This window comes from Octopus bimaculoides, chromosome 3 (assembly GCF_046866305.1).
Source record: "Octopus bimaculoides isolate indiv1 chromosome 3, ASM4686630v1, whole genome shotgun sequence".
Classification (NCBI taxonomy): domain Eukaryota; kingdom Metazoa; phylum Mollusca; class Cephalopoda; order Octopoda; family Octopodidae; genus Octopus; species Octopus bimaculoides.
In genome coordinates this window covers 33,480,995-33,506,307 of record NC_142930.1, presented here as the reverse complement: position 1 = coordinate 33,506,307, position 25,313 = coordinate 33,480,995, and the positions used below count along the sequence as shown (strand labels likewise).

Sequence of the window (25,313 nt, the reverse complement as noted above, 5' to 3'; positions counted from 1 at the left end):
AGGTTGTCTTTTTGCTTGGAATATTTTGGAATTACTGTAATTATAACTAAATGAAGGCTGAAAATTATCTTTATTTATTTTTTCATTGATAGGGTGCCAAGGTGAAGATACGGACACTATAAGTGAATCAAATGGTGGAAACCATTTATTACATAACACAAGTTTGAAAACAGGATCAGAACATAGTCTCTCAGGGGAGGGTGTTGCTCAACCTATACAAACGGATATATATAAGATCTAGATGACCTGAGCCTTGACCCCCAACAAACAAGTGTTGGTCACTGGAACTGCCAAATTACAGTTTAGTATATATATATATATATATATATATATATATAATGTTTCTCAGTTATAAGGGAAAGAACAATAAGATCTAAGTTAAAACAAACAAGAAAATCATTAAATCATTTTTAGTTATTTTGACACAAAATCTATATTTGAGGATGACAGAGTACATCAGTCTATTTATTTAATAAGAAATCTAAATCTTCTTGTAACCAGAAGATAAAATATATGCAGAAAAAAATAAATGTATAACAACTCAGATTAAGCTAGTGAAAGATGGAAAAGCTATTTAGTTTTATCTTTGGAGATATCCTAACGAGGATTCTATCTTAGTGCCAATGAATTAGAGGTTCCAAAGCTCATTTGATCAATTTGTCTCATCAACAAAATTTCAAATTAATTATTCACATCATTGTTACATTTTCATTGAGATTTATTCCATCCCTCCCTAAACCATTTCCAAACATATGTCATGTGTCTTTGTATGTTTTGATATACTGTCTCCACACTCTCCAGCTTTTATTGTTATTTCAAAATAAGGGCTGCAACTGGCAAAATCGGTAGAGTGCTGAGGAAAATGCCTTATGCTTATTTAACTATGTTTCTTTGCACTCTGAGCTACAATCCCTCTGGAAATCAATAAAATGTTATGCCAATCAAGTACTTGGTTCAATTTAATTGATTATAAATTCTGCCTATGTGTTAGTGTTTGAAATTTGGGGTCAGTTTTGTTTTTCATCCTTCTGGGGTTGATAAAATGGGTACTAGTAATATATTGGTATTGAATTAATTGACTGTACCCTTCTTCAAACACACACTCATCCCCTAAAGAAATTTCTAATCATGTGTTAATGTTAGAAATCTCTTTTATTAATTCAGTAGAGCATCAGACAGAATACATTTCAGTTTTTAATTCTGGTTCTTTACATTCTGTGTTCAGATCTGATCAGAGTCAAGTCAACTTTGCCTTTCATCCTTCTTAGGGTGACAAAGTACCAGTCAAGTACTGGGTTTGATTAAAATTATATCTATTCTTTAAATCTGAGGCCTTGTACCTATATTAGAAAACATTATTAATAAATTGGAGAATTTACAGAAATAATGCTCTGGACTAAATATTTTGCAGTATTTAACTGTCTCACTTCATTCTGGGTTGAAATCCTGCAAAGGACACTTTTGTCTTTCACTTCACTTGGTGTTGACAAAGTAAGTACTTGTGTATAGGAGTCAGTTCAATGTATACTTCTTCTACAATAGCGAAGCTTTGTGCCAGTGTAAGAAATCATTATGTGAGGCATGGTTCAATGTTGAATGCATAGCTAACAGAATCCATGGCCTGTCTAAAATTCTGGTTGGTACGGCTTCATTGACCATGATAATCTACTTGGGAAAGACCCAAACTCCACGACTATTTCATCTCCATGATTCACACCTAATTAAGCACATGAATATTTAATTAACAATTTACAAAAATCAATTTGAATAACCATATGGATGGTTAAAATATAAATACAAGGATGACATAAACAACAGAAATTAAAAAAAAATATTTCACTATTTTCATTTGATTTGTTTTTGTAAATCAAAGATAAATGCATCCACTTTAGTTTCTACATGACATTTAGTATTTTATTTATTCTGAATTCTTGGAAACATATTTGTAATTTGAAATTGATATTCCTTTGTTTTTTAAAAAAACAACTATAAAATTAAATCTTAAAATTCTCTTGATTTTCGTTTTTCTTTTTATAAATATAAACTCAGAAACCAAAAGTCTAATGTAATTGAATTTGTGTTTTGCAATCATTAATTTGGTGTTTTAAGCATAACATGAATCTTCTACTGTAACCCTGGGCCAACCAAAGCCTTGCAGTGGATGATTTAATAGAAGCCAGTCATACAATTATATATATGTTGTGTGTGTTTGTGTTTCCTTGTCTTGACAGCATGTGATAGTTGTAAATGGGTATCACTGCCATACAAACAGTTTTCTTCATTTCCAATCTTCCATGAAAATGTGTCTGTTCATGAGGAAATATTACCTCACTTCGCAAGTGACAGGAAAGACATCTGCTTCAATGAATTTTGTTTGACCATGCCAGAATAGGAAAATGGATGTTTAAAACAATGATAGATATGTGAGTGAGTAGACAAATTTAAAAACTGCTTCTTACCATTGAACTGGTATTTTATTTAACTTACAAAACTTGACTGTTGGACAGTGTTTCACGCTTGGACTGAAATATTCCAAACTTTGACCTCTATAAAGCATCCAACCTCATTCCCTTGGCCACTGTCCTGTCTAATTCAATATATAAATATTTCTGATGAATTTTAAAGACACAAGTAAAATATGTCTAGGCTAATGAAATACTTTTTACACTATGTGGCTATAGGTATTACATAGGTAAGTAATGTACAAGCAGGATGAACTTTTTAGCTCCAGTTGTGTTGTTAAAAAATGAAACTAGTGTCTATTTTTCAGGTAAGTAGACTGAACAAAAATAGAAAACACTTCAAGTTAACACCAATAAACTGGTGTTATGGTAATTTTTTTCAGATAAGTAAACGAGGACTCACCTCCAAAAGACAATATAGCTAGCTTTGCAAGTGGAAAGTGAGATCTTTTGGGTTGTCACAGGTTTGAAAATTTTCAAATTAGGTATATTGATGTGATTTTTCACACTGAATCCACATTTAGGATTCATTCCCAGAAAAATTATGTTATCAAGGTTCAACATTTGATGGTTTTTAGTCAAATCAGAAAACAGGAATTGAAAGCCAGCATTTTCTGTGTTACAAAATGACTGACAGAAATAACACAGGCACAAAATATCACTCATCAAAAATTGCAGTAGTGGAAATATCAAACTTCAGCTTTGCTTGTTACTAATGTGAGATTTATGGTCATGTGTATAATGGTGATTTTTGATTGGCTAAAACTACCCAATACTTGCAAATTTTAAAAGCTATTAATTTAAGGCAAAAATGAATGTCATTTTCACAATTACCATACAAAATTAAATTGGGATCCCAAATTTGAAAACAACTGAAACAAAACTGAAAAAATATGAAATCTGTGACAGCAACCGAAAAGATCCAAGATGAGATCTAGTAACAAAACAACTGATTCGATTATGTCTTTTTAGCAAACTCGGAGAAAAAGACTGTGATAAGAGGTACTTTGTGAGCCAATGGAATCAAGAGTTGTGGAAAATTAGAAATAATTTCATTAGGATGATCACACAAAGAAGAAATCCATCAATTAGTAAACCTAACAAAAGCTGCCAGTCAAGCTATTAAAGTGACTGTCTATTGATGAACAGTCAGTTTTATTTTATGTTATTGCATAAATAGCATGTTTCATTAGTTGTGTGGTTAAGAAGTTTACTTTCCAGGTGTAATTTTGGGTTTAGTCTCAGTGTGTGACACCTTGAGCAATTGTCTTCTGCTATAACCCTGAGCCAGAAGTGGATTTCATAGACAGAAACTGAAAGAAGCTTGCTATGTATGCATATGAAGGTCTAACAACTATAATACGGTTAGACCTTCATGCATTGAAGCCAACAGAAGAATCCACAACGTTTGTGCTTCCTCATCTTGACATTACATGATAATTGTAAGCAAGGGTTGGCAACAGGAAGGGCATCTGGCCATAGAAAATTTGTCTCAATGAATTCTGTCTGATTTGTGTAAGCATAGAGAAACAGATGTTAAAACAATACTGATGAGTCTATGTACATGTCCATGGAGAAGAGCTGATAAGACTTCAAAATATATCATAGGTGATACTGCCAAGAAAACACCAATACAATAGACATTCTCAGTTAACTTTACATTTCTACCTGGATTCCTTGGTATCATTGCAAAGAACTATCAGAGGCCAAGCTGCTCAAGGGTCTTAAACTCAGCAGTGACATCTAATGAAACATCAATTATATAATATTCTGAGTCTTTGCATCAGTGAAATGCACCTATTCATAGCTGGATGTTGTGAGCATTAAAAATATTAACCAATATACAGTTTATGAATGATCAATTCTTCAGTTAGTGCAATGCTACATTAATTTGGTTTACTATTACTTTATATAATATTAAACAACTACACTGAATTTCAACAATTCATTGCATGTGGGGTGAACATTACATGTTAGTTTCTTGTATAGGTATAAGCTGTAAGGTTTATATGAGATAAATAAAGCTTATGTTTACACCAAAAGGTATTCATTTGTGATGTAAGTGAAATAACTGTTATTGACACAAGAATCAGTTCAAATGAGTTCTTTCAACCCTATAGTTCTGTCCTGCAAAGTGTAATCACATTTACACAACTATATGATTTCATTGTTATAGGAAAGAGAAATGGGATTGCAAGCAGCTCATTCCTTTCTCAAGGGTATCTGCAACAAGTGATATGGCTCAAAACATGAATAGGTAAACATGATACACAAGCTTTCATTTTCCTCACACAGCAAAAGACACACTACACACACACACACACACATTCATATATGCTTTATTATACATGAAACATGTTTGGGCAGATTATATTATGAAGAACCAAAATATTGTTTTTACTTGTGAGAAATAACAATGTTATTTGAATAAATGAATATCAGCAATTATGTATGTTTTTTTTTTCTTTTCCAACATTGCACTGATGAGAGAATTGTTCTAAACCCATACCCTCAACAATGCATAAAGGTATCACAGTAAGGTGAGCTGAATGTCCAAGATTGAAAAACAGGAAAAAATTCAACAGTCAATTATTATTCAGAATAACATCAACCAATTATGGTTGATGTTAAAAATATTGTAGAAGTGATGTGGCAATAAAACCACCAGCCCACAGAGCTGGAACAATGACAAATGATAATTTGGAGAGAAGCATTATACCAGATATACCATGACCACTGCAAGTAGAAAAATTTAGAATTACTTAAGATGTTGAAGTGCAATTTTTGTTTTACATATACCTTCATTATATACATATATCATCATCATCATCTTTTAACATATATGTTCCAAACTGGTTTGGGTTGGATGGTTTGACAGAATCTAATGGGTTCAAGGATCGCATCATGCTACAATATATGTGGGGAAAGTCTTTGCATTCTGAGTTCAAATTCCGCTGAGGTCGACTTTGCCTTTCATCCTTTCGGGGTGGATGAATTAAGTACCAGTTGCATACTGGGGTCAATCTAATCGACTGGCTCCCTCCCCAAAATTTTAAGGCCTTGTGCCTAGAGTAGAAAAGAATATATGTGCAGGAAGGGTTGACTTATACATTGCTTAAAATTTTCATGAGTGTGAGAGCACATCTATCTCGTTATCTTTAAGTTTGCTTACCGTGTAGCATGGGTAGGTTGTTTTGTCAGGATCTAACAGATTGGAGAGCTATGCTTTGCCCCAATGTTTGTTGTTGTTATTGTAGGAGGGGGAGGAAAAGAGTCTAAGTAGAGGGAGGCAGTAGTCCACAAACTCGAAAGATGAAAGGTAAAGTTAACCTTGGCAGGATTTGAACTCAGCAAGTAAAGGATCAGAACAAATGCTACAAGTTCTTATTCTCAACATATGTACTCTCCACTCCTTGAATAAGACATCGCATAAACATCAACTTATTCTGACAAGACTGAACGCTTGGTCATTCTGTTACAAATCAGTAACAGAATGTTATTGTTGTAGTAGTAGTAGTGGTGGTGGTGATGGTGGCAACATAGACAGCAGCAGCAGAAGTTGATCAACCATAAACACTTAATTGTTGTTTATATAAAGAAACATTTCTTACTGGGAAATGGGTGCAAGAGTGGCCGTGAAGAGACACAAGGCACGTTATATAAACCTGCCTAATCTCAATGCCTCAGTGGCAAGAAGCTATTAGTAGCTCTTACCTTAAAGACTGCGTAAATTAAATGATATATATATATATATATATATATATATATTTACATTTGTGTTCTTTGAAAATTGCTGAGCTACAAGTGTTGATGTTCTCATATCTCCTTCAACAAATCATTCACAGGGTTAGTGACAGAACAAGCATTCAGCTATAAAACAATGTTGCAATAATATATTCATCTAGCCCACGCTAGCATGGAAAAATAGATGTAAAAATTAAAGGTGTGTGTGTTGTGTGTAAGTGTGTGCGCATGCATATGTGTATGCGTGTATTTCAGCAAAAGATGTAAACATTAAGAACAACTGATAACCAATGCTTAGAAACAAAAACTCCTAATGGTATTTTTTGCACCCAAGTTATAACAACCCTGATCACTGATGCTATTGTAAATGCAGTGAATCTGTAGTTCGTCCAACAGAAACTCATAATCAATAATGCTTTGGTTACATATTGTAATATAAGATAAATATAACTATACTTACATGTAACATCCTGCAGCCATCATTGATCCCCAAGATACTAGAACACCACCGAAAAAGGCTTGGTTTCTCGTAACTCGGCTGTATTCATAATTATATGAATGAAATGATGAAAAATAAGCTCCAAGTATTAGTCCAAGACTAAAAAATATCTGAAAATTATTGCAGAATAGAAATAATATGGTGATTTATTACTATAGATTAAGAAGAATACAACAGTTAAAGTTAGAACTACAACATGATTCCAGGGAGAGTATGATTCTGTCAATTACAAATTTGATGGTTCCAGTTAATTCGATCAATGGAACAACCTGCTTGTGAAATTAACATGCAAGTGGCTGAGTGCTCTACAGACACACATACTCTTAACATAGTTCGCAGGGAGATTCAGTGTGACACAGAATGTGAAAAGGCTGGCCCTTTGAATTGCAGGTGCAAACTGATTGAACTGGAGCAATGAGAAATAAAGTGTCTTGTTCAAGGACACAACAAGCTGCTGGGAACTGAACTCACAACCTTACAATCATGAGTTGAATACCCTAACCATTAAGCCATCTGGCTTCTCCAAGATATTATACTAATAATATAAAGACTGTCAGAGTTGGCAAAAATGGTAATGTACTAGTTAAAATATTTTTATAATTAGTAAAAATAATGGTATTTTAACAGTCATTAGTTTCATCCAAATTCATGCTAGTCATTAACATTTCCATAATTAAAAGAAATCAATTCACAACAAAAATACATCATATGCCTGGTGAAACATTATCATCAGCAGCAGCATCGTTTTAATGCCCACTTCTCACTGCCTGCATAGGTTGGACAGAATTTATTGAGGCAGACTTTCTACAGCCAGATGCCCTTCCTGTCACTAGCCCTCACCTGTTTCCAAGAAAGAAATATTTCCCTATGGTCAGACACGTTTCTACAGAATATTGGAAATGAATGACAGTGACACTCACAACTTGTCATGTAATGTCAAGACAAAGCAACACACACAGCCAATGGGCTTCTTTCAGTTTCCATGAACCAAATCCAGTGACATGGCTTTGGTCAGCCTAGGATTATAGTAGAAGACTCTTGCCCAAGGTACCACACAGTAAGACTGAAACTGAAATCATGTGGTTGGGAAGCAAGCTTCTTAACCAAATAGCCATAACTACTGTGGAGGCAAGTTCCTGATGGATAGAGTGGGCCAACCCATCTCAATTTCCACATAGAACCACTACATTTCAATGGGTTAGATAGTTTATTACCAATGGTCAACATAGCTTCTATACCTACAATTATGACAATAACCACTGTCATCATCATCATTTAACATGCATTTTCCATACTAGCACAGGGTGGAAGTTTGACAGGAGCTGGCAAAGCCAGGATCCATACCAAGCTCCATTGTCTGTTTGGCATTGTTGTTACAGCTGGATGTTCTTCCTACTGCCAACCAATTTATAAAGTGTGCTGGGTGCTTTTTACATGATGCCAGCAGCAGTGCTTTTTTTTTTTTTTTTTTTTGGAGGGGGGATATTTTGTATATGCACAGAGTGGAAAGGTTTTCAGTCATATAATATAACCAATAAGAAGATGCCAAATGAGAAAGCCTCTATGTTTTTCTAACAACTTGCTCAAAATAGCAACAAAATCTCCACAAATAACATCCTAACATCTTAAAAAAAGGAAGAACACATTGAATCATGTAATCTTGGATACATTATGCCCATGAAAATATCAATCAGAGGTCAGCTTAATCAGGTCTAACTTGAAACTAAACAACAATATTTATTTCATTGTTAATAATATGGAAGAAGATATGAATGAATATTATGTCAGCTTCTCCATCTCGTTCACTTAATACATAAAATACAGTATTTAAATCAATATTTGAATTTCATCATTCTAATTCAACTAAAATTACAAAAACATGTCTGATGTTTGCTGAATTGAAAACTGATAAGTTAAAGAGTAGATAATTTCTATATTAAATGTCAAAAGCAGGACTCACCCAGAAGTACTCAGTTGAAATTTTAGAAGACTTTGATGGAAGTTTTCCTTTTTTAAAAATACTCATCAATGTTTTATTGATAACAGTAAAAACTTCACTGTTTGCTATAAAAGAAATTTAAATATATAAGAGAGTGAGTGTGTGTGTTTGTGTGTGTTTATTTGCATTATGGGAGTGTGTATTTGTTTGTTCTTTGTAAATATGTGTCAGTTTGTTATAAATATTTATTACACGAGTGTATTTTTTTCAGTATCTTTCAATATTGAAAGCAATTCAAATTCAATTTTTTTTATTATATATTTTGTCACAAAGTGGATTGTATTTAAAGCTAATCCTTCAACCAAGAAAATGGACAGCCACCTATTTTTCAAGTTAATATGCATCCTTCATTCCTTCTTAAGTCCCTGTACACAAGCACTATTTAGATGTAACCTAGTCACCTCATTCAAGACCAACACTACTTCCACAAACAAAAACCGCAAACATCTTCCAATGAAGACTTAGCAACTTAATCTTCAACAGAATAAAGACATAATCACTACACACATCAAGGAAAACAGTTTTGCACTCTCTACACATGAAAAACAAAGTCAGGACAACAGGCCTCACAGTTGAATATATAACTGCCAAAACTGCATCTCAGAGATAAATCTTCCACTTCAAGGCCATAAAAGACTTTAACTCTGATTAATTGCTGACCTACTAAGACAAACATTAGAGTACAGCTTACATATCTAGAACAGTGATGTTGTTACACAAACATCTTAAATTACACCCCAAAACAGGTCATTTGATTGATTTACAAAAATTTACTCACCGACACACTACAACCACTGACTAAAAGATGAGCTGTTTCCATTCTCTGTCTCTGTTGTTGCTACTACAATTGTTTGTCATGGAACTGCTTAGCTACAGACTCCCTCCACCTAGGCCTACTTGATACATCTGTCTCTTTCTTCCTCTTACCCTCACCACTGTATCTCATTCACCACATCCAGACAATTTTTCCAATCCTTCCAACCAGAATATTATCTTCAGGAATACACTCTACACTTAAATTTTCCTGGAGGCATCAACCTTTAGAGATTCAAAGTGAACACCAATCACATCAAACCCACTACAATAGGAGGACCTGTAAAGATCAAGAGTAGTACCCCTTCTCTGTGACTAACTTATCCTCATGATTTTTAACAACAGATGAGAGATTAGAATAAAACATCCTTCCACCACCTACCCCTATTTTTTTTTTCTCTGTTAGCCCTAACAAAATTTGTCAACTTAATCATCAATATTAATTACCTTACAACTACCATCATCAGTGCTGTCATCAACATCTTCTTCTTACAGCCTCTTTCCATGCTGTCATGTGTTGGACAGGTCTTTACAGTTGAAGTTAGTTCTTATTCTAAATTACTGCCAGCCTAAACAAATTTAAGGACCATGTCACACTCATATGTTCCAATTTTGGCATGGCTTCTACAGCTTCTTAATTCTTAATTTAGAATAATTCATTGAAAACGTCATCAAAATATTATTGAGATATTTTAGATGAAGTCTCTCTTGTAAGAATTGCTTCTACTGTTGTAAAGAGAAACAGTAAAAACTGAAAATTTTACACATCCTCTCCAAGCCACTGACTCTGAACCAGAATGATATCTCATTTAAACATGAAAGATTATACCTTGATAACAAAAAAATATAAATACAACAGCAAAGGTGAGACTTACTGATAACTTTGTTAAAACTTCCTATAAGAATTAGTTGCAATATGGCAGTTGAAATTCCAATGAGATATGGAGACCAAACTGGAGCAAATAACCAGCTTCCACCACCAAATCTAACCTAATTAAATAAAAAAGAATGTATAATATATCAAATCATTAAAGTTTCGTCATAATCTTTATATTTTATTTAGCTTTCTTTCTTGATAATAAGTATGTTAACTCCACTGCTTATAAGACAGAAGTGACAAATGACTGAATTAATAAAGTGCTGGATTACTGAGAAACCAAACAGTCTGTGTCTCACCACTGTTACTGGGCTATATTTGTGGCCAAGACACTTAATTTTCTATAGTTAAGTCCACCAAACTGTAAATAGTAACCATTTATAGAGACCACTTATTACTGCAATGTGTAGGAGCACCGTATAATTAAAGAATATTTTATTAGATTGCAATGCTGAATTCAAAACTTCTAAAAGACTGAATAAAGTAAGAAGCTTCAACAGTTACTGCAGCTTCCTTAATGGCTAGACAATTTGAGGATTGTTTCCATTTTAATTATGCACCCTGGTCTAATTTAGGCTGGAGTGACAGTTTATCCTACATTAAATTCGTTGTCCCAAACATAGACTCACTACAGATTCATTTCTTAAATATGTTTGTACCCCACCAGCACTGGTGTGCTCAAGTCTCCATAACTTAGCAGTTTGGCAAACGAGACCAATAGAATAAGCACCAGGCTTTAAAAAAATAAGTATTGGGGATGATTCGATCAACTAAAATTCTTCAAGGTGGTGCCCCAGGATGGCCACGGTCTAATGATTGAAACAAGTAAAAGAAAAGTGTGAAAGATCATATTTTGGTAAAAATAAACCAGAACATGGTTCTTTCTCCCAGCTCTATGTTTATAATTCCCATATCAAATGCTTGTCTTTGTGAAGATATTTCATATAAATTTAAATTATCTTTGGAGCTATTCTTTATTAAAAGTTCAACTTTGAGAAAACTCTTTTTTTTTCAAGAAATATAAAAATGAATAAAGTATCAAGAGTAAAAGTTGTAACACTAAATTTCAATGTAACAATGACACTTACCAAATATTCATTCTGCCAAGGCTTATGAAGCTCTAAGAAAAACGTTACAGTCGCCAGGATTACAGCTAAAGGCATTGCCACATTGAAGTAAGGTGTCGACATGGAGTAATGTAAACTACAATTAAAAATGATTAATATTTTTTTTTAAGTGTGATTCCACTATAATTTCTAAATAGATATAAAATAGGTATTTATAACATATGGTCAAATTCAGTCTTGCAATGCACATGCTACTCTTTGATTCTTAATATGAGACACACAAAACTATTTAGCTAAAATACTTTTTGCATCCAATTAATGTGAAAAAAAATGCATAAAATTAATTCAAAAAGGGATGAAATACAAATGTTTTCAATATAATTACCTAAATGAACTTACCTACCTATTTACCCTGTGCAGTCCTCTGGACTACTTCTCTCATATTAACTTTTCCTGTAACTTGAGGATATGCCCTGACACGCACTACCATCTTCTCTTTTTTTCCAACTAGGACAGCCATGTATCATTTCTACAGCAAGACACCTGTTCCTGTCTCTCTATCATACTTTAAACTTTCATTACCTTGCATAAATCCACCCCCACTCAACACTACACTCACCTCAGTTGAAGGGTCATGTCTTATAAGTTATTTGCTGAGCTCACTCATGCAAGTGCCATCTAAAAAAAATGTATCTAGTACAGTCTGTGAAGTGGTTGGCAATAAGATCATTCAGCCATAGAAATCATGCCACAGCAGACATTAGAGTTTGGGTGCAGTCCTCTAGTTCATTGGCTCCTGTCAAATTATCCAACCCATGCCAGTATGAAAAACAGATGATGATGATATGGCTATCATTTCCATCTTCATGTTCTTATCTCTTGTCACAAAGATTTATACATATCTGTCCATCCTTCCTCTGAACAATTTTGTCTTTATCATTCCCTCCATTTCTACAAACATTTTATTCTTTACATACAGACCAATGATCATAAGTGTAATAATAATGTAACGATCACAGATCACATTCCTCTGCTAACTACCTTTACCATCTCATTTTTTTCGTTGTGTATATATATATATATATTTCCATTTGGCCATATCCCACTTTGCTTTCTCACTTCCCCCACTTCATTTGACCTGGTCCTAACCACCTCCCTCTCCTTTCAGTTGATCTGAATCTTGTCACAAGCTCTTCTACCCCTTTCTTCTATATTACTTCCTCCCACTCCTACAGCTTAACTCACAACCTACTCACATCAGTTCTCATTTTTCTCTCTTCTCTTCCCACACTAACCATCCTTGACTACTCTCTTCTTTATTCACTTCTTCATTTGTGACTTAAGAACTAAGCTACTGCATTTCTACATTTTTTTCTCTCTCCTCAAACAAAGATAAGTATCTGAAACTCTAGAATTCTCTTCTTCACAACACAAAATTTGTTTAAATTTTTGTCAATGTAAAACATCACTACTTTCACTGAATTCTGCTATTTTACTGCTCTAATTTTCAGCTAGAACTTGGTATCCCTACCATTTTATAGAGTTCAGTGATCAATTCAAAATAAAATATACCACTAACAATATACCACTTAAAAATTAACTGCATTATAATTTACCTCATTATTGCTATCCTCTTGTTTGGAAGGATTTGCAAAGAGACTGTGAGCCTGTCTGTCCTAAAACTAATGCAAATAAAGAAATGATACAAAGACAACAAAAGTCTTAGAAAATATTATATGGTTACTTACTAAGTTTGTCTGGATGTTTTACTTTTAGCAGCAAGAGGAGGAATAACATCATATAAAACTGTACCACAGTAAGCCCCAAGGAATACATAAAGAGCATAAGGTACACCTGAACCCAGTTGAACAAACATAGAAACAGGACACTGGAGAAAATGTGAAAAGATAAAATGAAATTAGTTTCCTGTCTTAATTTGTTAGTTTGTTGCTATAATTGTTATAGGATGTAGAATTGGTAGAATCTTTTGAGCCTTGAACAGAATACCTTGTGGTATTTGCTCTGGTCCCTTATGTTCTGATTTCATCTCATCTTTTTGCCAGGTAGTGTATCTATGATTACATTATCCAATAAGTCATTTTATAAGGCAATAAGGTGTGATTTAAAGAAGATTTTTATTTCTATTTCTAGCAGGTTAAGTGACCGGGAAGATGCTCCCTCACAGTTTACTTGACACATAGACATATATGGCACAGCAATGGGCTAGATACTTCATATGACCTAGATTTGGTCCACTGTTCACAATTTAGAAAATGAAGGACACATTGGATAATGTATTTCTAGATACACTGACAGAAAAAGGTAAGCTAGTATGATAAAAAATTGAATGCCTTTGAGCATAGATTTGCATGATCAATGATCAACTGATGCTAAACAACAGTGACAACTGATGTTAAGAAGGCTAAGTTGATCATGGTAGGATTTCATTGAGATAGATATGTAAGTTTGTTTGTTTTTTTTTTATATGGTTTTGAGATGAAATCCTACCATGATCAACTTAGCCTTCTTAACATCAGTTGTCACTGGCAAAAGGATGAGATGAAATCAGAACATAAGGGACCAGAGCAAATACCACAAGGTATTCTATTCAAGGCTCAAAAGATTCTACTAGATTTTTTAAAAAGTTATATTTTAAAGTATTAATGATCTTTGTAGATAAAAAATCTGTTTTTTTATAGGTACAGGCACGACTGTATTGTTAAGAATTTCACTTTGCAGCCAGAAAAGGTTTTGGGTTCAATCCTATCACATGACACCTTGAGCAAGTGTCTTCTACTAGAACCATGTCTTATGAGTGAATTTGGTAGGTGGAAACTGTGTTGAAGCACGTGTGTGTGTGTGTTTATCACCTCACTGCTCTACTTTGTGTATGTCCTTGTAACTTGGTATTTCAGTAAAAGAGATAGAGTAAGTACCAAACTTAAAAACAAAAAAAACTGAGTACTGGAGTTGATATATTCGAGTAAACTCTTCAATGATTGAAACAAGAGAAAGATAAAAGATAGTGTTATTATCGAGATTCTAGAGACTTACAGCTCCAGCACATGCCACACCAGCTCCCATAAACAGCCCTCCAAGAATGCCAGACAAGTAGGATTGATCAATCAGATTAGCAGAATGGTAGATCAAGGTATTTTCAACTGCTCCACCATGTCCTTGAAGCATGCTTGCAATAGAGCAGAGAAACATGCCTGAAATATAGCCAAATATCATTATTACAACAATCATGAAAATTATTTAAAGGAGTTGCTTAATTATGTATATGTGAAAATATTGCTATAAATTAATTCTGGGTTAAAATCCTTTGTAAGTGAAATAGGGAGCAAGAAAGATTTCACTTAGAATAAACATACTTGCTGTTTTGTGTATTATTTAATTATTTGCTCATATTATTGCACTAACACCACCAAATGAAACATTCAGATACATATATATGTATGTGTGTGTGTATATATATATCTATATATATAAAAATGAGAATGTGTGTCTATCTGTCTGTCTGTGTGAATCCCTAAAACTCGAGAACTACGCAACCAATTTCATTCAAATTTTACACATGCCTTACTTAGGGTCCCAGTTGTGTTTTAGTCAAAAAAAATTATTAACTTCTTGCAGAGTTCGAGCACACGGCAACATAATATCTCCTCCACTATTTAAGTATTACGTGTCAAAAGTGAAACAAAAACACTCATGTCAAATACTTTCACTTTAAAAATGAAACTATTCCACTAACTGAAACAATCACATTTCGATACTGTAGTGACAGATACTTTCACAGAGAGAGAAAGAGAGAAAGAGAGAGACAGAAAGAGAGAGAGAGAGAGATGTATATGTATACATATACATGTATATGTACACCATTTTGATACTGTAATTACAGATACTTTCAGAGAGAGAGAGAGAGAGAAAGAGAGAAAGAGAGAGAGAAAGAAAGAGATGTATATGTATACATATAGATGTACACGTATATGTATATATATATAGATCTATACATACATGTATATGTATACATATGTGTAGATGTATATATATATAGATGTACATGTAATATGTACACATATATACATATATACATGCATACAGATATCTATACATATATACACCCATCACACACACATACACATGCACACAAACACACACATTAGTCATTTGTTTTCTTATCCAAAACTACGTCAAAAGTACTGAATGGATCTTTATGAAATTTGGTAATTATATTCTTTGCATAACGGCCATAACTCCCATGAAAATTCATATATTTTTGATGTTGATGAAATTTTAACCCGAACATAACAGATGAGCATTATTTAGAAAATGATGTCACACGTTATCGAGGCTACCATTCTTTCTGGATGTGCAAAAGGGGATGACGTCTTTATTCCAAGAATTCCTCTTACTCCATCAGGAGCAGACATTCCTTTTACATTCAGAAGACTACAATTCCCCCTTCGTGTGACTTTTGCCATGTCCATAAACAAATATCAGGGTCAAACACTGTCTGTAGCTGGTCTTCTCTTGGAAGAGCCCTGCTTCTCACATGGACAACTGTATGTTGGCTGCTCAAGAGTGGGCAGCAACAAAAAACCTATTTGTATATGCTCCACAAGGGAAAACAAGGAGCATAGTTTACAATGAGGTGTTATAATCACAACAGCAAGAAAGTATGTACATGATCACCTTCTTTTACGAAACTTCATTGACTGTCATATATTTATATTGATATACATATATATACGTGTGTTTGGGTGCGTGTGTGTATATACATCTCTATATATAAAGATGATGCGTAGTCTAGACAGCGTTTTTAGATTTCATTATTCTCTTTAACCGGGGCAACGCCAGGTATTTCTGCTAGTATATATATATATATAAATATATTTTTATATATCAACATTTAATGTCCACTCACAAACACACACACACACACTCCCCTCTCTCTCTCTCTCTCTCTCACTCTCTCTCCCTCTAAGAACTCAAACTAGATTTTATTTTAATATTGTTCATGTACAGATATAATCCATCTTTGTATAGTATAAAATCTTAATACAGAATAAGTGTATTAAAAATTATATTCGTTATGCATGTAATGATACAAAGGTTGATTGGACGTGGAAGAGTGGGGAATCTATATCCTATGATGGGTTTTTAGCTGATTACATCTTAGCACAAAACACTGGTAATGATGATGATAATTATAATAACAATAAAGAGGAGAATGGTAATAGTTGTGAAGTAAGGGAGAGGATATTAAATGTAGTATTGTATGTATGAGAAAGTGGGGGAGAGAATGAGAGAAGGGTACATTGAAATATAGGGAGATAAATTTTCTGTTTGTCTTACCTGTTGCCAAAGTGGAGAAGAAAAGCTTTAACATTACAAAGTTCTCAAACAACATCTGCTTCTGGACAATCTCTGGATCAAACACTGTAAAGATATTTTTGTTTTGTTTCAATTTAATATTTAGATGTCTGTTCAGCAATTTCATATATATAACATTGTCATCATCATGATTTAACATCCATTTTCCATGCTGGTATGAGTTGGACGGTTTGGCAGAAGCTGACAAGGTAAAGAGCCACATCAGGTTCCATAGTCTCTTTTGGCGTGGTTTCTACTGCTGGATGCCCTTCCTAACACCAACCACTCTACAGAACAATGGCAATAAAACAGTGTGTTCTGAAGAGGATATAAAATATAAAATTAATCGAAATCAAGTTAAATTGGACACTAAACTTCACTTGCAAAGACCTGTTGAGGCAAGTGAAATCGAAATCGAGTTAAATTGGACATGAAACTCAGCTTGCGAAGACTTATTCGGGCAAGCGAAAGCGAATTTGTGATGGCACCTGTGCCCAGCATCGCTTTTCTGGCACTTTCGAGCGAGATTGTTGCCAGTGCCCCTGGACTGGCTCTTGTGCGGGTGGCACATAAAATACACCATTTTGAGCATGGCCGTTGCCAGTACCGCCTGACTGGCCTTCGTAGGATTTTCGAGCGATATCGTTGCCAGTGCCCCTGGACTGGCTCTTGTGCGGGTGGCACATAAAATACACCATTTTGAGCGTGGCCATTGCCAGTACCGCCCGACTGGCCTTCGTAGGATTTTCGAGCGATATCGTTGCCAGTGCCCCTGGACTGGCTCTTGTGCGGGTAGCACATAAAATACACCATTTTGAGCGTGGCCGTTGCCAGTACCGCCTGACTGGCCTTCGTAGGATTTTCGAGCGATATCGTTGTCAGTGCCCCTGGACTGGCTCTTGTGCGGGTAGCACATAAAATACACCATTTTGAGCGTGGCCGTTGCCAGTACCGCCTGACTGGCCTTCGTAGGATTTTCGAGCGATATCGTTGCCAGTGCCCCTGGACTGGCTCCTGTGCAGGTGGCACATAAAATACACCATCTTGAGTGTGGCCGTCGCCAGTACCGCCTGACTGGCCTTCGTGCGGGTGACACGTAAAAGCACCCACTACACTCTCTGAGTGGTTGGCGTTAGGAAGGGCATCCAGCCGTAGAAATTCTGCCAAATCAGATTGGAGCCTGGTGTAGCCATCTGGTTTCACCAGTCCTCAGTCAAATCGTCCAACCCATGCTAACATGGAAAGAGGACGTTAAACAACGATGATGATGATGATGATTTTAATGAATGTGTGCTATATCAAATGTGATTAAAATAGATACAAATTCTTTCTTGAAAATAATATACAGAACATTATACACTAAATAAGAAATAAACTTCCACAGTAAATAGGACATGGAGTAATTCCAAGTACAACTTTCAAGGATGCTTATGTGATAATACCTAATCACTTTAACTATTTCATATAAACTTTTATTCAATCCCTATCTTCTTATTACTACACCAAACAATCACAGATCACCTTAACTACAATTACTGTAAAACTTCACGAAGACGACAAAATCACTAAAGACAAAATTAGGGGTAAATGTAATACAGGGTGTAAAGCTGTTAAGTTTTCCCATCCACTTCTATTAATAAAGCTTCATTATATATCAATATGTTTTACATAAAATGAAATATTAAAAATATACTAGACTATAGCAGATTATCTACTCTTGTAGAAATTGTTCAACAGTGTATATTTAACAAGGTATTATGAGAGAATTTAGGCCCCCAAAATCATAATGTCCATTATGCATGGAATTCTGCAATATTAGTCAACAAAAAACTGAAGTCTGCATTTGCAGTTAATACACATACATATATATATATATATATATATATATATATATATATATATATATATAGAGAGAGAGAGAGAGAGAGAGAGAGAGAGAGAGAGAGAGAGAGAGAGAGAGAGAGAGAGAGCATGAGTGTTCGTAACAAATTATAAATTGGTGATTTACAATAAATAATTTTTTCTTTCTAATTACACTTACAACAATAATCTAAAAATACTTTCACTCAACATAAAATGTTCTCTATAGCTTCTTGACGATCTGCTGGAGTGTCTTCTTCATGCTATATTTACTCACCATGCAGTTAAAGAGAAGAAATTATGGAAATTAGATATTACTCATTTTACCCCATTTTAGGCATCATTTTTTTTTTTTTTTTTTTTTTTTTTTGAAATTTGAAAATTATCAAATTAGACATTAGTATAGGAAAAAATTGACTTGGAATCCAACAAAGAAAAGAATACTGAGTGATAAACACCAACAATTATCCAGATATTTTATTAGTTACCTCAATTACAATCAGGTCAAATTTGAAGAAAAATTTCTTGAAAAAAAGACAATGTTTCAGACTCTCCCAACTTCAACAACAACAACTATGCTGAACAATTTTTACCCCTAAAGATGATGCAACAGTACAAAATAATGAATCAATACTTGCAATGTAATGATTTCAAACAGGTAGGGAGAAAATAACGAGAAATCAGAAGTTATTCGTTTTGTCCGGGTTACTAATTTTGCACCCCCTATATATATAAGGTAAGTAGAGTAAGAGGTTGGAATAACTGTCTAAGGGATAAAAGTATCCATTATACTACCGGTATAATTACTTATGTTAACCCTGGACATACATATACAAGCATATTATGCCCATAGATTATAGGTAATGACAAAGATAAACATGAGTTTATCAGGAATCAAATTTAAAGTAAACAGAAAATGGAGAAATGTTGATCAACAACAATAATTGAGGTAAGTCAGTTGTAGTTGATCAATATTTCTCTCTCTCTCTACACACACACACGTGTGTGTGTGTGTTCTTGTCCCCCACCACAACTGTTGGTGTATTTAAATCCCTATAAGCTAGCAGTCCAGCAAAAGAGTCCGATAGAATAAGTACCAGGCTTAAAAAGAAACTCAGTACTGGAGTTGATTAGTTTGACTAAAATTCCTCAAGGTGGTGCCCTAGCTTGGCTACTGTCTAATGACTGAAACAAGGAAAAGACACACACTCAAGAGACAGAGATGCAGGAAAAGCAGTAAAATGTGACAACCGATGAAGGCTTTATGGAATTAACATGAAGGTTTCACCCACATCACAAACAGTTGTCTGAAAATGTCATCATGGTATTATCTACCGATGAGAGATGTTGTTGTAACTAGGACACTCTATAATGAAATCCGTCGGAAGGATAACCCCAAGGACAAAGAAATAAGAACCCCCAGTATGGTAGAAGCCATAGCCAATCATAATAAAAAGGAGTACTGGTGGAATGTCCCATTGAAGACCTCATTAAAATGTTAGCACAACAGACGTGATATAATGATTTGTGATAGAGAAGAGAAACTGTGTACAGTTGTAGAAATGAGCTGTCCTGTGGATGTTAACATAAAGCTGAACGTCAGAGAAAAAGAGAATATTTGCACTGAACTTTTGAGAAATCTGCAGTTACTCTATCCAGATTACAAGTTCAGGTTTATACCTGTAATTATTGGGATACTGGGATATGTAACACACTGCCTAAATATCAATCTTGAGAAATTAGACTTCTCAAGATCGGAGAAGAGAAAGCTAATTCAAAGACTACAGATCCAATCCATCACTGGAACTGTAAAACTTTTGTAATACTTCGACCGTGCGAACCAAAGGAGATGGCGACGTAGACGGGAAAAAGCTCCTTTTTACCACGTCGCACGGTCGAACACAAAAATAAAGATATATATAATAGAAGATATATATAATAGTGCCAGTAATAAGAACTTAGGACAAACTCAACCGTTAGATATATAATGAGAATAAATTTATTAACAAAGTGAAACTGTTTGTGTCTGTTTGTGCGTGCATGCGACATATAAAATTAACACAGTAGATAAATCAGGCCTTTTGATACAAGAGAAGGTATACAACAATGTGAAGTGACGGACAATATTATAAGCAATAGTGTGTGTACAATATGTGAGTGAGAGAAAGTAACACAGAACATAGAAAGAGTGTCTATAGAGAAAAATCAGTTCGTATTAAAGTTACACAAGATTTAGAATGTTTATACGCAGGAAGTTGTGGTCAAGGAGCAGAGCTGTAGTATCACAATGTATGTGTTGAGCGTCGAATGCTGCGACCTGTGTTACCTGGTACGGAATATTCTGGCTGGTTAGTTCTGACTATTGTTCGTGAGTGGAAACAATCCACTCAACAGCGTCGATAAAACCTGGTTTGTTGATATTGGTGTGTCCCTGGTGGTGGGATTGCTGGCGCACGACATTGTGGTAGACAGTACATTGGTGGTGAAGACGTCGGCACTGGAACTGGCTGTAGCTGTGTTCTGTATATGTGTGGTCAACGACCAGACCTGTGAGAGATCTAGAATCGAAGACGATTGCCGTCGTTGGATCGGGCTTATTTATAGGCGAAAAAGGGCTCACCGGAAACCCAGTAAAACTCTATCTCACGTGACTTTATCCCAAAGCCACGATTGGATGTAATGCCCCCTTAGCAAGCAGAACATGGGGACAATTGCCGCGCAAAAATAAGAACCAATCAGGATGATGGACAGAAGGGTCCAAGGCAGCCGAAGACTAGATGTTAGCAGCTTCGTTATCATTTATGATTGAATGCCCGAGAGAGAAGTTTCACTACACTTTCAAGAAACTTATCATTTAAATCTATATCAGCATGTCTAGATATGCAACTATATGCACGAGAATACATATATACAAATTTGCACATATGCATGCATACATACATACATACATACATACATACATACATACAAACAAACAAAAATACCCAGTTGTTCATGTTGAAACTCCAATGAAGAAGCCTTGAATCTAAGTTAGAAACAGGCTCTTTCTCTATTGGCAAGAAATCTTGAAATAAACTGAACAATGACAGACAGACATACGTAAATACATATATTTGGGTACATTATCCACTTTCTCTAAACAAATGTTTGACCTTCCAGTGACTGTTGACATTTTATAATGACAAACATTTTTACATTTCATGGTAACAAAATTACATAATAAAGCCTAAAGAGAAATCTCATTTCTCTTTATTGTCTAAAAATATTCCATCTTTGAGCCTATTTATGGTATATTTTTCACTAAAGGGCAATTCATCTGGATTCGAACGATGTTGCCAATCCATCACATGTACAGAAACAATATCAATAAAGCATTATACGACTGCCCTAAAGCAGCTTTACTCAGGTAAATGGGAATCGTATGAAGAATCAGATTAGAATCAAAGGGCAATAACTCTAACACACTTTTAGCAAAGTATCATAACAATCGAAATATGAACGAAGTTACTTCGTTCGACTGAAAGTTGTCCCGACTGTTGGGGAAAAATGATACTGAAGCTGGCTAACTAGCCAGAATACTTGGAACAAAATGAACTCAACTAAAGGGACTCAAAGGTTATATGGTGGTGTTAAACTGGGTGACAATCTATCGTTTAATAATTCAGAATATAAAGAGCTCGAGCATGGATGGAATTCGTGCACTTTAAAAGCTTATACTATAAATAAAATGTAGTTGACGACTCTTAATTTTTGCATAAGAGTGTGTGTAGGTGCGCGTGGAATTTCCACGGGTTTCGCTTGTACGAAACATTTGATACATAATATTAAAAAAACGGTCATTATATTTCTTAAGCAAAATATATGCATATACGACCAATGAAATTATTGGTATATAATTTAATTATCACTTGTAGTATAGAATGTATAATCAAAAGAACACATGCATTAAGTCAACTGACAATATTCAATTAAATGGATTTCTGTAAGTCTTTTTTTTTTATTTTCACTATTTTTTTTAGACTGGGTGGAAACTAATGAATAGCTCGCCTGGCTGAAAGAAGCAGTCCATACCAAGCAGCATTTTCATTGTGACATAGGGAGAGAGTTTCCGTGTGTATTGTATACTATGCCCCAGTCGACATAAATTCAAGAGTACAATTGTTACTTTTGATGGGGTTTTTTTTATTGTGGCAAACTGGCAGAATTTGTTTCATATTTTTGACACCGTACAATATAAAGTTATTTGCCTTGTGTGAGATTCCCATCATACTCTTGCTCTCTTTACCAAAAACCCTGATCGTTCTCATCGAACTATTAAGTTATTTTTGTCTCTAAACCCTTATTCTCTGTTAGCAGGGATGCTTATGCGCCAATTGTGATCGATATCAATAACTAATATGAAGTAGTATAACCCCTCTGAAAAAGTAATAAGTCTATTTAAGTTAACTAATGAAACTTTGGTTCAACACCGTTAGCGAAGAGGGACTTATATACAAAAACACTTTTAGTGTATTTAATTGTAGAGTTTTCATAAAATTTGTAAGGTTTCTCCAGCATACCTACACAAGTGTGCCCTGATGACATTTGTTCCCCGCGTAACTTTCAGAAATTTTCTACATATACCGTTCAGATGATATAAGTTACGGTTCCAAAGTTCATTTTGTAGATATACAAGTGATTCGTATCAGTACGTATGTGTGTCCGCTCACCAATTTTTTGTTGTTGTTTCTCAATGAATTCTGACAGAACCGTAATCTAGCCATCTGATCAATTTTTCTGAAAGTTATGAGGGAACAAACTTCCTTCCTCACTCAGAAAATGCTTTCACGATAAGTTCCAATGTAATCGTAACCAACTCAGTCTGAAATGTGTTTGTAGATAATTTGATTCGTAGAAATATTCATTTTCCTGAAAGTTACGATGAAACAAAGTCAGAGGTGGATCTGTATGCTTATATATACCAGATTCTCCATACGGGGTATGCAAGAGAAATAACGATGGTATAAGAGGTTTGTAAAAATACTGGAATTTTGAAGTAATCACAACCAACTAAACTCATGTCTAGAAAATGTTTTGGGAACCTATTGTTGTTCTCATCCACTTATGGCCGTGAACAAGGTATTCAGCAAAGTTTATAATCAAAGACAAATTTCGCAAGACTATCAATTGAGACGGTGCCTAGAAGAACGGTCTAAGTTTATTCACCTCATTAAAAATGTAACATGAAATTAAATTGATTTCTTATATAGGCACTAGGTTAGAAGTTTCGTAAGAGGGAAAAGTCGATTTTCTTGACTCCAATACTTCACAAATAGTAATTTTATTCACTCCATGGCGGCCGGGCAGAATGTTTAGTGTTAGTTATTTCGGCATAACTACAGGGTTTTACCCCCCAGACTTTCTGAAAGTTATGACCTCCCAAAGTCTGGGGGGTAAAACCCTGTAGTTATGCCGTTATTTCTTCTATCTTTACATTCTGAGTTCAAATTCCGCTGAAGTCGACTTTGCCTTTCATTTTTTTTTTTTTTTTTTGGCGGGGGCGTCAATAAAATAAGTACCAGTTGAGTACTGGAGTCGATGTAATCGACTTACCCACTCCCCTGAAATTGCTGGCCTTGTGCCAAAATTTGAAATCAATATTTTATTCACTCCGGAAAGATTAAAGTCGAAGTTAACCCCAGTTGGATTTGAACTCTTTTGAATGTCTACTGTCTTCTCTATATTATCCAGCCATTTTACACACGGGGTATGCCAACACTGCCAGGTATTATGAAGGGTTTATACCGGAACTTGTTTGCCAATGCATCACGTCACCCGCCACAAGTGATCTGCGCGGAGAAAAAGGTGCGTTCTAGGTAGCTTTATCATATATAATAGATAAGCCAAGCCAGAATTAAAACAGTTTAATATATACCTGTGCCTCCGAAGGAACTTGGCAAATTTGTTTTTCTAAAAGACATAATCAAAAGGGGGATGTATAGGTGTCTACTGAGAAGTGGTAATATATAAGATGAAAGTTCTTTGTTAAAGTCCTTGATCGAAACGTTAGTCGTCACTTTTCATGGCAATCCCGCGTAATTCATGTTTATATTTTCTAGTCCAAACCATCATTGTCCTACAAACACTTAATTTGTCAAACACGAGTGAGAAAATGTGATCACCAGAAAAGACGCTAGAATTTAATCGGATACATACATGTAATAAATACGGATTAGTAAAACAGAGTTTTAAGAGATTACAAATAAAAAACTTTATATGTTTGAAGTTACTGTTAAGGTTCTGGCCTAGCAGAAAACATTCCACAATAAATCATGTAATAATAATATTTAAATAATTAAATATAAACAAAACATTAGAGTACCTTTCGATTTCTCTAGAAGTAATCCAAGTACCATTCCTAAAAGAATGGCACTGAAAGGGCCACTGGAAACAAATTTATTTTGGCCTAACCACATATTCTTGCTGTCAAAGAGGATTAGTTCTGTCAAACACGTGTCTTGTTTGTAGAAGAATTAGAAAAATAAACGTCTATTTCTTCATTCAAACTTTTCTTTTACATATTTGTCGTCTGTTTTGTTTTACAGCCGCAACTTTATGACAAATGATTGTTGTGATT

General features: G+C 34.7%; 2 protein-coding genes across 5 annotated transcripts in view; one reads left to right on the top strand and one right to left on the bottom strand.

The window, feature by feature from the left end:
- The window catches only part of LOC106872002 (G patch domain-containing protein 2-like), a 12,725-nt gene extending 10,715 nt beyond the window's left edge, over positions 1-2,010 (top strand). For 2 of the 3 annotated variants that reach the window (XM_089348782.1, XM_014918801.3), the window contains exon 7: positions 93-378. In XM_089348782.1, coding sequence (XP_089204908.1) covers positions 93-241 — 149 coding nt within the window. In that variant the 3' untranslated portion in view covers positions 242-378. Of the gene's footprint in view, positions 1-92 lie in introns of all 3 variants that reach the window. The other variant, XM_014918800.3, reaches the window with a different exon arrangement.
- Positions 1,888-25,313, bottom strand: LOC106872003 (uncharacterized). 2 transcript variants are annotated; one of them, XM_014918805.3, is made up of 9 exons: positions 25,059-25,313; positions 16,820-16,903; positions 14,516-14,673; positions 13,210-13,349; positions 11,483-11,597; positions 10,393-10,507; positions 8,666-8,769; positions 6,667-6,815; positions 1,888-5,198 (listed from the first exon to the last, which is right to left on the bottom strand). In XM_014918805.3, exons 1-9 carry the CDS (start codon positions 25,150-25,152, stop codon positions 5,090-5,092), a joined length of 1,068 nt encoding a protein of 355 aa, XP_014774291.1. In that variant the 5' UTR covers positions 25,153-25,313; the 3' UTR covers positions 1,888-5,089. The 2 variants fall into 2 exon arrangements, with proteins under 2 accessions (XP_014774291.1, XP_014774292.1); XM_014918806.3 differs by having other exon boundaries at positions 6,667-6,744.

Bases quoted from the DNA above. Each gene is read 5' to 3' on its own strand.
- LOC106872003 (XM_014918805.3), bottom strand. From the start codon at position 25,152: ATGTGGTTAGGCCAAAATAAATTTGTTTCCAGTGGCCCTTTCAGTGCC. The intron at 8,770-10,392 runs GTAAGTCTCACC...TTTCTTTTATAG, and splicing joins AAGTTTTAACAAAGTTATCA to CAAACAGTGAAGTTTTTACT. The intron at 5,199-6,666 runs GTAAGTATAGTT...TTCTACTTGCAG, and splicing joins ATGGCTGCAGGATGTTACAT to TGGTCATGGTATATCTGGTA.